Genomic DNA, 14333 nt, shown 5'->3' with positions numbered 1-14333 from the left:
TAAATATATACATATAGAGAAATATACGTATTAATCTAAGTAATTATCAACTGCTTCCAAACAGACTACAGGCCCATTTACACGCAACAATTATCGCTCAAAGGTCGTTCAAACGGCCAAAATAAGCAATGGTTTTGCCATTTAAACTGAACGCTAGAAATGGACGTGGCGTCTGGGCATTTCAGTTGTTCGGTGTGTTGCTTGGTAGCGTTTACATGTAAGGATAAGTGGACGATTGATAGACAGGGAAGTGTATTCGAGATGAAGAAAAAACGGTGTTATTGTGCAAGTGTGGATTGGCCTTTTGAAAGTAGGTACGTGCACATGGTTTGTGTGCAAAAAACAAGGAGCTTTGTGAATTGACGTTTTGAAAGAATCTCTAGGTGTCGGGTTTAGGTGTTCTCTGAATTGGCATTGTGAAAGAATCAGTAGGTGGTATGCGTGAGTAAATAGCAAACAAGGAGTTTTGTGAATTGATATTTGAAGCGTTTACTATCGCGAATCTTTAGTTGGAAGAAGTAGTGAAACCAGCTGGCGCCCAAAGATAAATCCTTGCTATAGATGCCGTGACCTTAGCATGCAAAGTAAAAGATGGTGAATGTATTTTCGATGCTCTTTGTAGCTCCTGCGGTGTATGTCAGAACGGCCGATGATTTACCAGTCAATGGTGGAGCACTAGGGGGGCGTGCAAAAATAGTTGCTTTGTTGTCCCGACATCCAATCTCTGTGCCTTTTTGGATGCAAGTATTTACGCCCCGTCCAATGATAATCCCACGAATCGCTGAAGGCTGAATGATTAAACCAAGCGAACAGCCAAACAACGGTTTTTATTTGGACTAAAAGTCGGCGCTGAACAAATGAATGAAAAATGCGTGACTGCCCGCGTTTACATGTAACAATTATCGATCCCTTTCGGCCATTTGAACGAATATTAAGCGATAATCGTTGGATGTAAAAGGGCCTTTAATATATGTATCTTTAGTATATGCTATATACGTCTTTGTGATAAAATTCCAGTGTATGCAGGCTCCTCTTTCACCCACTCCCTCCCTGGGGATGGCGGGGAGGGAGGGTCAGCTGATATGCATTCTTAAAGTGAAGATAAACTTAATTTTTTTTATCTGGTGGAAGCTGGAATTCCTAACTATCTGATGCCCAGACAAAGTTGAACTTGGAAAAGACAAAGGAAGACACAGAATGGCAGCAAGATGGGGGCAATGAAATATTTTGCTTCACACAGTGAGGATCTTGACCTGAGCCGAAGTTCATCTTCCAGTGCTCTCGGCGGTCCACTTACCAGGAGTAGACAATTGAATATCCAACTTCCTCAGCAGGGAGACAGTCGATCCTGGAGAATGGGAGCTACATCCCAAAGTCTTTCAAGCTCTTTGTTGAAAATAGGGCTATCCAGACGTCAATCTGATGACGTCCGAAATCAATCACAAGCTTCCAGTATTTGTGGCCAGGTCTTAAGATCCACAAGCTTTAGCAGTGGATGCATTAATAATTCCATGTACAGAATTCCGGTTTCCATACGTATTTTTCCTCTTTCCACTAATCCCTCGACTTCTCAAGAAGGTCAAGATGGAAGGTCTCCTGGTGATTCTATTCATACCAGATCGGCTCCGCCAGAAGTGGTACAGGTTTCTCTTCAGTCTACTCCTCGACTCCCCATGGCGTCTCCCTCTTCGAGAGGATCTTCTCTTAGAGAAACCCCTTTCACCCAAATTTATCCACGCTTCTAGGATTTACAGAACCAGTCATTCAAATCATGTTGAAGGCTAGAAAGCAATCTTTGTCTAAGGTTTACCTTCGCGATTGGAATAGGTTTTCTTTGGTGCGAACAACGCAACTTTCAGCCAATGTGTTTTTTTTCCTTTCTATAGGACATTCTGAATATGGCCTTGAGCCTTAGTTTCTTAAAAGAACAAGTATCTTCTCTGTCCATACTTTTCCAGTGCCCACTGGCCTTGAAGTCGGCCATATGTAGATTCCTACAAGGGGTTGCTCATACTTCTCCTCCATAGCCTTCTCCAGTGGCACCTTAGGATCTTAATCTTGTAATAGATGATCTGCAGTCTCATCCATTCGAACATTTGAGGAGGTTCCAGTTCACATCTTTAACCTGGAAGGTGGCCTTCTTGGTAGCGGTCACCTCAATCTGTCGGTTTCCGAGCTTGCAGTATTGTTGACCAAACCGCTGTTTACCGTCTTTCATCACGACAAGGTGAGCCTATGTCCAGTTCCCTCCTTTCTATCAAAGGTAGTATTGGCATTCCATCTCAATGAGGACATTTTCATTTTCTGTTCGTGATTCCTGATGGCCAAAGACGTGGTCCTGCAGCTTCTAAAATGATCATCTTGCTGGATCCTATCAGCGGTGGTAGAGGCCTACCATGCCAAAGGCACAGCGCCTCCTTTCTGCCTTAAAGGGGTTGTCCCGCGCAAGCAAGCGGTGTTAAGCACTTCTGTATGGCCATATTAATGCACTTTGTAATATACATCGTGCATTAAATATTGGCCATACAGAAGTTATAGACTCCCCCCCCCCCCCCCCCCTCCGGTGTTGGCGTCCCCGTCTCCATGGCGCCGACCGAAGCCTTCTCCATGGCGCCATGGAGACGGGGACGCCAACACCGGAGGGAGGGGGGGGAAGTGTATAACTTCTGTATGGCCAATGTTTTAATGCACGATGTATATTGAATTAATATGGCCATACAGAAGTGCTTAACACCACTTGCTTGCGCGGGACAACCCCTTTAAGGAGCATTGTACTCAGGCAGTGGGGGCTTCATGGGTGTAAGGCCGCTACATGGACCTCTTTGCACACTTTTATCAAAATTTTACCGGTACATACTTTTGCATCAGCAGACCCCTCCCTCTGTCAAAGCGTTTTACAGACGGCTATAAACTAACCGAATGTGTCCTTTACATGTCCCGCCCCCGAGGGACTGCTCTGGAATGTCCCACGGTTTTCAGTTGTGTCCCCCAATTATACGGACGAGGAAAAAAAAGATTTTTGTATTAACTGTAAAATCTTTCTTGTCTCGTTCATTGGGGACAGCGCACCCACCCATATGATATTAGTCCTTTCACGTATATTTCTCTTTGTTGGAGTGTTCGTTTTGCAGTTGTACATAGTGCTACTCTGAGTCACAGTTTTAAACAATTTTTTTGTCATGTTAACTGTTGTTTTCGTATCCTACTTGGCTTCTCCTAATGCTTGTATGCAAATTCATTTAGCCTGCTGGAGGGGAATAGCTAGTAGGAGGAGCTTATACTTGACTGCTTAGTGTCTGCCTCCTAGTGGTAGTAGCTATACCCAGGTCTTCAGCTGTGTCCACCAATGAACAAGCTGCGAAAGAGATTTATGATAAATACAAAAATCTTGTTTTTTGCCATGCATGATGTGGTTTAATTAATTAATTAATTAATTAATTAAATTAATTAGTTTAATTAATTATTATTTTTTTTTTTTAAAGATGTAATTGAGCTGACCGAAGGAGCCCTTTATCCCTGATCTCTTGGTCTTAGATCAACACAAGTTATCAGATCCTGTGCAGCATAAAGAAATTTGCCATAACAGAATGTGGCACTATGTTGCAAAAATGTCTGTTGCATGTGAACATACGCTGAAAATTTATGTTTTTTTTTTTTTTTTTTTCTTCTAGTGTCCAAAAACACCGCTTGTCTTCCTCTCCACTCATCCTTCATGGCTGGATTTCTTTCTTGTACCTTTCATTTTATTCTCCCAAAACCTTCGAGTTCCTCGTGTTGCTTGGGACAAGACAGACTGCTCGCCATTAATCAGGTAATCTGCCGAGGAGAAGACTAATTCTCAGCAGTTCATCACCAACGTCTTCTACCCTCTGATAAAATTAGCAGCCCAGTTACTCAGTGCCACTAACACCAACGATTTAGAGCTAATTGCTAGGCTGCAGCTACACTTGCAAGCTCAGGCCAGCAATTATCTTCAAACCGTGACATAAGGGCTAAGGAGACTTTTCTGAACTTATCCATTAGTGTCATCAGTACGCAAACCTTAGAAAAAGCACTTTGACTGCTGCATTTCATTAAAGTTAAGGTACCTTTACACCGGGCGATTTATCGTCTTGTGTATGTGTGGCCATTGACTGAGCAATTGCTTTCTCAGTGCCCTATTGTCAGTTTGTCACTTTTGAGCCATGTATTTATGAGCTGCTCAATGCTCCGCCTCCATTGACTTAAACACATGAGCGATAGTCGGGTGGTAGTCCGTGGGCCGACTGCCGGATGATTATGCCTAAAAGGGTTCTTCCTAGTGTGAAAACAAAATGCCAGTAGGGAAATAAGGGGTTAAAAGAAACTGCAGCAGTCTTGTGCCGTTTATCACTCATGTGACTCGTCAGCCAGTCATTGGCCTCAACTAGCATCTGTGCATGAACAGCACATGACCACGGGGCTAGTGATTGGCTGAGCGATGACTGGAAAGTGACCGCAGTGGTGCTACACTGGGGAGAGGGGTGCATGAGAAAGGGAAGCACAGGTTCTACTAACCCATTCTCTCCCCACTTGGAAAATCTCCTAAGTGCCTTAACTCCCTGGTGGTTAGGGGGGCCCTGGTCTGGATATAGGTGCAGTACTTATGGGAGGGACTCGCATCAATCAGACTTTTATAGCATATTCTGTGGATATGCCACAAATGTGTACGATGGCTACAGCCCTATAAGTAAAAACACAGCTTATACAGATTTACAGGGAGCATCTTTTTAGTCTTAGTTTTTTGCCTTTTGTATATAGTCTTTAATGATCGGCGTTTTCTGTTTGGTTTATTGGTAGCTCTAGATAATATACCTGGTGTCTATGCACTAGCCACCTTCATTCTAGCCTGCGAGGAAGACATATCTATAAGAATGTTTGCTAGTTAATGATCCTATATGCAACTTTACAAGTACATTATTGAACCAATTCTAGGCAGTATCTTAAAAAAGGAATTCTCACACCATTATATATCATATTCATTGTAAGGATCATAAAAAGTTAATGTTTCCATTTACTTGCTGTTAAATGGCCACGCCACAGAAAAACTATCTCAGAAAACCTATTTCTATCTCTCCCCCTTCATCTGATTAACTACCACACTCTCTGGAGGTCTCCATTGTGTATAGCACTCTCTTCCATACAGTGCAGGCTCCTGTCTGATACTGATCAGACACCATTTTGATTTTTAGATTTCTCCCTGTCTCTTCCTCTACGCTATGCAAGCAATCCCATGATGCATCAAATTACCAGTTTGAGGCAGTATCATCTCTGCCTGCTGAGGGGACAGTGTAATCATCATTACCTTCTATATGCTCCTAACTAAGCTACAGACCATAACTATAGAGTTGGGATGGATGAAGTGTGCTTCCTCCCCAAAGAACAGTTTTGTTATACAGGAAGTTTTGGTGACTGGGGTAGTAACTCCCCGAGAGAACAGAGAGGCAAATAATTCACAGCTGGTCACAATGAGATCACACAACCCACCTGAAGAGAAGGATTCCCGAAGTTTTCAGTTGGAAAGGAATAGCTGAAGGTAATACTACCCGACTTGTATATGCTGGTGGACTAGTTACATAGTGGATTTAAAAAAATTAAATGTTTTCCCCAGAGCGGCCATTTAAAGGAAAAAAAATAATCCGCACAGATTAGTGGCAGCAAAAATACTGAAAAGGTCGTTTTATGCTACAAAAACGAAATTTACTATTAAACCGCTATTAAATGGGAGGTTGGGGTGACACAACAGTTGAGTGCAAAAAGGATGCAATGCTTGCCTATTCCTCTCCAGGCAGTCTTCTTACCGAATCCTATGCCGGGCAATTGCCACAACTGCGCATGCGGTCTATCTTGCCACGAGTGTTCATATTCTATTGTTGCAAGACATAGCGCATGCACAGTCCCAGCAATAGCCCGGCAAAGGATTCGGCATTCACTGCTAGTACATTGACCTGCAGGAAGCGGGCTGCTGAGAATGTACGCTACATAAGAGGAAGAAAAGGATGTGACTGGCTGGAGTGACATGACCCGAGGGCTGGGGGAGCCAGGAGAAGATCAGTGAGGTGAAGATGCGGTAGGAAGACTGCCTGGGGAGGAATAGGTAAGCATTATTTTTTTTTTCTTCTCACGGCAAGACCCCTTTAACTGCTTTTCATGACTTTGGTATGAAAATGATTCATGCGGTAGCCCTTTAAATCCTATTTTAATGTTTCTTGTTTTTCTTTACATAAGGCTTTAAAATAACTCATTTGTATATTCAATGTAAAATCAATTCACATAGCATTGCATTCAACTCAAGGCAATAAAGATACATTGACCATCGACTGTGGATAATGCGCTTCCACCTCACAGGGAGCATACTTTGTCCCAGTGGTACCTTGCCTGGGATCCTGCCATTATTGTCAAATGTCAATAGTTCCAAGTGTAGGCTGTGTTCTCATTAATATTGATCCCAGCCCATAAAAGCTGCCTCTGCTATGTGTAGCGTACTTCCCAATAAAGCTAAATTAAGCTGGCATAGTGAAAGGCTTTGTGGTCTTGTTTGTGTTTTTGTGCTGTTTTGCGAAAATTTTCTGCAGATGGCGTTCGCAGGCGTCATTGATCTTTGTGCAGAAAGAGTTTATGCACCGCTAATGAGTGATTTCATAATTAAAAAAAAGTTGAAGTTGAAGGCAGCATTCCTTCAAATCAATGCTTGACCCTTTTGTACAGGTCTGTAGAGAAATGACTGGAGCTATCTGCCCTCCTTAGTCAGTAAGTATATGGCCATGTTCTGTGATTGTTTTTAGGAGTTGAAAACCAAGCCTCAAAACCATAGACAACTGTTTCAAGGTTTTTGCCCAATAGGTGGCACTGCAGAGGTATTGTTCCATCTTCCTTATTTGCATATTACCCAGAGTAGCATGGATGGCCTTCTAAGGCTCCTGACTCACCTTCTTTCCTAAGGAGTGATGTTACCCCTCCAGACACATAGTACAAGCCTCTCGCTAGGCAAATCAGGATCCTACAGCACACTGATGAGGGGCAAAACTCCAAAACAGCTGTCTGTGTACAGATTCTGGCTTAGTTTTCAATTCCCAGTCATTGTCTACAGACCTGTATAAAGAGTCAAGCATTGATTAAAAGGAATGCTGCCATCCAGTAAGCGGCACTGTAGAGTTATTTTTCCATCTTCCTTATTTGCATGCCATTGGTTAGACACAATGCCGGATTTACCGACGGGCACTGGATTCACCCAACAAAGGCATCCAGTAAAGAAGTATATCGCGTGGTGTACATTTTTATAATGGCAATATATGGCTCACTTAAGATGCCTCTAAGTGGTGTCCTTTAAACATACATCTTGAGGTTTCTGTCATAAATCCTCTTGACAAACTTTGGACGTTTGTAGAAATTATAATATAAGAGCCTAAGCATTATGTGTTTGTAGTTAAATAACTTGCATTTCTTGTCCATGTCATTGGGGGGGGGAGGGGGAACGGCAAGACCTTGGCTATAGCTCTTTCCACTAGGAGGCAGACCGAGCACAAGAAGAATCCATCCCTCCCAGCTAAACTCCTCCTGCTGGCACTGAGCTAATCCAATTTAGCCTAGTGTCCATAGGAGGCAGACCTCCTCCTGTTCTGCAGGTCTTCTCTGCTTTTATTAGTTTTCCTTTTTTCCCTCTAGGTGTGAATCAGGGATCAGCTAACTTCCCTGGTTGTCCTTAAAATGGGGAAGGCGAACAGTGCTGCATCCAACACACTGTTGCTCGCTCCTTCCAAGAAGACAAAGTGGAACAGAGCGGCACTAATCGCTCTGCATTCCTCCATGGGGTCACCTGAGATTCCTGCCTGCTACCCCATATCCACCGATCTCTCACCCTTAAATGACAATTGCTGAGGCAGGGACCATGCTGGTGCCCTGAGAGAGCCGAAGTGAAGCAGATGAAGATGGAGTGAGTAAATGGCATTAGATAAGTATGCCATTATGGCTCCTCTCCTTTCAAACTCTTATTACCTCCCCCTCCTCTAAATTCCTTTGGTTGAGTTTTCGCTCCCCAGTCAAGTAGTTACCTGTGGTGGTCCCGTCCCTCCCTCCGTGGCTTCTCGCATCTGTTTTCACCCTCAGCCATGGCCCTTGGCCTCCTGTCATCTCCAGAAGTCCCTGGCCTGTCCTCATGGCAACTTTGTCACTGGTTGTGGATGCCATTTCTCTGCGGCTCCACATTCACATGGACCTGTGCTGGGTGGAGGGCTCCGCACCTCTCCAGCTCTACAGTCCTGGGGGAGGTCTCTGCGTGTCTTTGTGGCACGCCTGGCACCTGCTAGTTTGAATCTTGTCTTCTGGGCCCTCATGAGCTGTGGTTGAGAGGTGGAACATTCATTAGCGTCACGACACTGATGCCCACAGTAATGTGTCGCTTATTGCAGAGGCGAGACTCCCTCTGGCTGACTCCTCTAATTGAGTTTCCAGCTTGTAGGTTTCCAGCAGAGTTCTGGTGTACCGCCTTGGTTCAGATAGGCTTTGTCCTATAGGGACTTTTTCCTTGCAATCTCTCCACCCCACCGTAGGACAGGAATTGACTAACATCCACTGTATGGCCAGTCACAGCCTTCCTGTTTGGTTACCTAGAGTAAGGGATTCACAGAGAGGATCTAAAACTTAACTTTATACGAGTGTCTAATTTAAAACCAGAGCAGATATATAGTCACATAGAACTACGGATGGCACCAACTAATGTGATGGTATGTCACCTCAAGAGACTCAACGGCCTGGATCCTAAAACTAGGAGGCGGCCCTGGGTTCCTATGGTAACAAACACTAGTGTCGGGTGTGTTTGAAAAAATGGGGATCAGTGGGAGGTGCACCGTCGCTTTCACTTCTCTCACTGAATACCCGTCCGTTTTTCAAGGTAGCACCTCCCCATACTCAGCATTTAAATCTGCGACTGTGAAATTGGTCCTAGGACCCACACTGTGCAAATAGAATGCTGCAGATTCTTCCCCTGGAAATTTTGGGGGATCAGCAGACATGCGGGAGGTACACAATAAAGACGGTGAGTGCCTCCACCCCGCCACACAGCATTAGTAGAACAGCCACGATGTCCAGAGATGACAAAGTGGCGTTTTTAATGGAGGTCCAGGCTGGCAGCACCGAGGTAACTGACCAAAAAAAAAACTAGCGATCCCGAACCCCAAAAATTAAAAACTGTAATGCAAATCTAGGGTAGTGCAAATGGATAGGAAAATTGGCTCTAAAACTAACCAGCGCTTAGGCTAGAGTAAGTCTGATGGGCTTGGGTCCCTTACGCTTCAGCGTACTGGGAACCTGGTAACCCTTACCGCCCCCATCCCCCTCATAGGAGGAGTTATTGTTGTACATGGAGACTGCACTTGACATGACTCTAGGTATGGGTGAGCATCTACCGCCTCATTACCCCCTTCTATAGGAGGAGTAATTATTGTACTGTAAGTCTCTGTATTGGGTATGACTACAGTGTTATAAGCAGTCTTGTCACCCCCTTCCATAGGAGGGATATTTGTGGTACTGTGAGTCCCCATGCCGGACACGACTACACAGTAATAACAACCGCCGGACATGACTACACAGTAATGACAACCCTCGTCCACCTCTCTTCTGTAGAGAGTAATAGTAATACTGTGAGTCTCTAAAGCTGATCATTACTCCCCTTCCTTAGGAGGAGTAATTGTCATACTATGAGACTGTATCCCTTATGATTATGTCTTTATTCCCGTCTGTAGCGGAGTAATGTGCTCCAACACTCTACTTGACTCATGACTATGCAGATATTCTGCCCCCTCATTGACCAGTCACACTGGAGGACTTGTGTCATTATTGCAAATGTAGCGATTAGGCCGCCATGTTATTTTCTCAAGACGTAAATGCCTTGCGCCTGGACTCTGCATTGATATGATGATGCAGTAAAGAAAGGTGTAAAGCCACCTTCATTATCTCTCAGGTGGAATGAATAATCTAATGCCGGAATCTGTAGCTCATATGATTACTCAGTGAGTCTGCATTGCAGATGGCCTTCTTGCATAGGTCGAAGAATGGTGTTGATGCTCAACTTGGTATTTGATGGCTCAGGTGGTGATTGCAAGTTTAGGCCACTTAATCTCCCCCTCCCGTGGGCGAAACAATTATTACGGCTGCCCTATAAGGTAGTGATTACAATCTCAATCAGCCACATTAACTCGGTCATACAACACGTAACTGTTTTACCACTAGTTTTTATACAGGACATCGTTGTGCGGTGCTCGCTACCATCAGATGGTCACTTTTCACCCTTCATGGAAGAGAATCTATGGTACTGTGTGACACAGTATCCACATAGCCTGCAGTACTAGCCTCTATGCTACAGTTACATTACTGCTATATCCGCAGTCTGGGGAGCATCAGATTGGCCTCATTATTGTCTCTTCGGAAGGAGTCATTGTACAGTTTGTCGCTACCGTCCATCTCACATTAGTTATACTATTTTTGCTGACTAGCTGGAAAAATAATTGCATACAGTTAGTCCATATCTAAAATGATTATACCATGTTTATAATATCAGTCAACCGGTATCTTTATAACCTCACTGGTAACAGACTGCTCATTCCCTACCTCTGCAGCGCAGGTTATCGTATGCCTACTGGACTGATGGTTTACTCTATAAGTCACATCCGCCATACAGCCTCACTAACTCCTCCCATGAGGGAGTATATACAGCGCAGTTATTCTCAGTACCAGCAGCTCTTCGAGTATCTGCCTTCTTTACTGTAAGAGCAGTTAGACTGTGGAACGCTCTGCCTGAGGACGTGGTGATGGCAAAATCCATAGAAGAGTTTAAAAAGGGACTTGATGCCTTTCTGGAGCGGAAGGATATTATAGGCTATAAATCTAAGGGTAATTGTTAATCCTGGTATACAGGCAAGTAGGAACTATTAGGGGTTGATCCAGGGAACCGTCTGATTGCCATTAGGGAGTCGGGAAGGAATTTTTTCCCCAAAAGGGCTAATTGGCTTCTGCTCTTGGGGTTTTTTGCCTTCCTCTGGATCAACAACACAGGAGGATAAACAGGCTGGACTAGATGGACATTGTCTTCATTCGGCCTTACGAACTGTGTTACTATGTTCTCACTCCCCTTACACGGAGTAGTTCTGGATGGTGGATTGCCCTCCCCTTTCAGGCTGTGTTTCCTATGTTGATGCTACTCAGTAGTAATATTGACCATACTCTCCCTTATGCTACATATCACTCTACGCCAGATTCTAAAACATCTTGGTAGCACAGTAGCCAAGGCTAAAAAGTATTATGGGACACCCTCACAGTCCTCTCAGAGTTATTGGCAATTTTCACCTTCCAGAAGGGCATTCTCTGGATGAGGCTTCATGAGGATTGTCTCGATAGCAGATTCTAGAAGCCCTTCCAGTTGGTACATCTGCCTGGTGAGGACTGCCTCTAATTACTACGCAATACACCAACCATGCTAAGTGCTCTACTCCAGCTTTTGCTTCCTGCGGTGATTCTTTTCATAGGAAGAGTTAGGCGTCTATTAGTGTCATCAGTAATTATGAAGCCTGTATAGTGACAGAGTACACCTGACAGGTACATTCACTTTATTCATCTTTAGCATTTCTTCTACTAGCATTGGGTCACACTTTTCACCTGCACGATGGCCAATATTCTCAGTGTAGTGAGTGTCAATTCACTACATCTCCTCTTTCATGGGTGTAGAAAATACTTTGCATAATACCTTGACTGTAGGTTTGTTCAGTTGCATCTAATACCTTCGTACATAAGGTCAAGGTGTCGGACATACTGTTTTTAGGACCTATCTATGATGATTTATCCTTGACGCATGATAGGAAGTCATCCCTCGTTTGTTTTGGATGGGGCACGCTCATCAGTCTTTTCCCTTGAGATCCACACTTAAAAAAACTAAAATAAAATAACTCTTACGCGACATACGAGGCTTGGACATCCAAGCCTTAGACAGTTCAAATCTTCTCCCAAAACCTCAGTTTTCTCTTCTGGGAGCCGTCCTGCCTAGATGGAACAATAGAACAGAAACTTGGAGCATCCTGACCCTCGTTCTTCTCCTGCGCTATTTGCTCTCTAATGGGACTATTGCCCCTTTAAGTGGATTCCAGTCATTCCCTTCTATGGTTTCAGGACAGATCCTGCAACAATCTTGCTTAAGGCGGTGGCTCTTTCTGCTGAGCTATTTAGGCTCTCTGGATAGCTCCTCTGCTGAATCCTGTCCTTGTTCCCTGCTTTTGTTCCTGTCTGCTTTATTGGCTCCACCCTGTTCCTTGATGGGACTTGCAAAAAAAACCTGGCCTTATCTCTCCTTCCTCTGGGAGATTAGTGGACTCTCAGCCTGTAGCCAAGCTCTGCTATCTATCAGCTCCTCTATACTGCGATAGCTGTTCCTGTGTACTGACCTCAGGCTTTCCCTGACCAGGCTACCTGCCAGCACTGGTTGCAACAAGAGGCCCCGAAAACCGGTCCGTTACATATACCTTGGGATCATCATCTACGTTCTCAGTAACCTTCTGTCTTTTAGGCACCAGACCTACTTAGTTCGTTCTCTGCCTATCTAGCCAACTGGGTGCACACACGCACAAAAGCACTTGGCTACGGCGGTATCGGCAGCATGCAACATACTTTGGCAAACGTTAATTACTACTTTACAGTTCTCCTGACCTTCTACATCCAAGAGCAGGCAGCTGGAAGGCCAGCATCAACTGTTGAGAACACCGCAGTCCAGAGCATGGCTCCTGCTATTTTGGAGAAGGTAATGATGGAATCTTTTTCAGCGTTGGTTTAACCATGATCATGGTTTGCCTTTTTTGCCAGCAGCAAACTGGAGAACACGTGATACTTTCCTATTTCCCTGCCTTTTTCTTGCCTGTTTTTCAGCCCTTTTGAGAATCAAATCTGTCTTTTCTCAGCAACTACAGAAATCTGTTGTCCTCGGCAAGCAGGGCTCTAACTGTACCTAACGGAGGCTAATCTGTCCATATGTTTTCAGCAGGACATGCCTGTTAAAAGACAAGGGCATCACCCACCTGCATTAGAATAGGAACACTTTCCAGTCTTCACTATCTAGAAGTCCTACAGAAAGCATTACTTGGTAGCTGCCTTGTAGACCTGTTGCATAGTTACCCCAACTGGGAACAGGCTGACCACACCACCTCTTTTTTTTCCCATCCCCTTGGGTATTGCTTTAAAACATCCCAAGGTTTGCTGTGTCCTCCAATGACACAGACGAGAAAACAGGATTTTTGTTACTTACCGTAAAATCCCTTTCACCTCACATTCATTGGGGGATACAGCACCCACACTTTTTTTTTCTTTCTACTAGTGTTGTTTTCTCTTTAAGGGATCCTCAATTTGGCCTAGTTTTTCCCTAGAACTATGTTTTCTGATCATGGCCCATATTGATCGACTTCATGTGTTAGTTTGTTCTCTCCTACTGCTTTACGTACAAACTGATTTTTTTTTAAATTCGTTTTATTTATTAATGATAAGCAGTCTGCGAGACACATAATAGAAAAGGTTTGTACAGTACATATAAACGTAAATAGAAACATATTCGTGATTTCAAAGGTTAACATCAAACTTGTTACTGTGTCTCCTAAACTATCTGTCTGTAACTTTATTAACAATAAACATTTTCAAACTTTTATAAACCGTAAGTTGAGTTTTGCTCTTCCTTATTTGGGTCTTAGTGGTTACAGGTCTTCCAGGCACTTGTCAATGGGAGGGGGGGGGATGTTAGGGGGTGGGGAGGGGGAGGGAGGGGATTAACGTGCATTGGGTTTAAATTTCAGTTGGTAATCAGGGTAGAGTAAGAGTTTAGCCAGGCTCCCCATACTTTTTGGAATTTAGCCGGGCATCCTCTGTTTTGGTATATGATTTTTTCGTACGAGGTTACAGTGTTTACGTTTTCAATCCAATGTAGGGTCGAAGGGGGTTCTGTTGCCATCCATTTCATGGCTATTTCTTTGCGGGCCAGGAATAGTGTCTTCTGTAGGAAGACCCGAGTATGGAATGGCCACACCTCCTCCTCCAGTAAACCAAACAGCGCCACCTTAGGGTCTAGTTCAATGGATAATGGGGGTTGTAACAGCGAGTTTACAAGATTTATTACTTCTGACCAGAACTCCCTAACGTGCTGACACTTCCAGATCAAGTGCCAGAAGTCCGCCCTTGGTTGGCGGCATCTCTGGCATGAATCCGAGGTCGTATTGCGCATTTTGTGTAGTCGATTGGGAGTGAGGTAGGCTTGGTGTATAATGTATAGCTGGATTAGCTTGTTATTTACA

General features: G+C 44.1%; 1 protein-coding gene across 1 annotated transcript in view; it reads left to right on the top strand.

Annotated features, from left to right (window-relative positions):
- GPAT2 (glycerol-3-phosphate acyltransferase 2, mitochondrial) overlaps positions 1-14333 on the top strand; it is a 99453-nt gene that overhangs the window by 24242 nt on the left and 60878 nt on the right. The window contains exon 8 of the mRNA XM_066589420.1: positions 3672-3811. Within this exon, the coding sequence (XP_066445517.1) occupies positions 3672-3811 (140 nt within the window). The remainder of the gene's footprint in view (positions 1-3671; positions 3812-14333) is intronic.

The sequence above is a fragment of the Eleutherodactylus coqui genome, chromosome 2 (assembly GCF_035609145.1).
Source record: "Eleutherodactylus coqui strain aEleCoq1 chromosome 2, aEleCoq1.hap1, whole genome shotgun sequence".
Taxonomy (NCBI): Eukaryota; Metazoa; Chordata; class Amphibia; order Anura; family Eleutherodactylidae; genus Eleutherodactylus; species Eleutherodactylus coqui.
The sequence above is the reverse complement of the archived record's forward strand: the minus strand, read 5'-3'. Positions and strand labels throughout refer to the sequence as shown.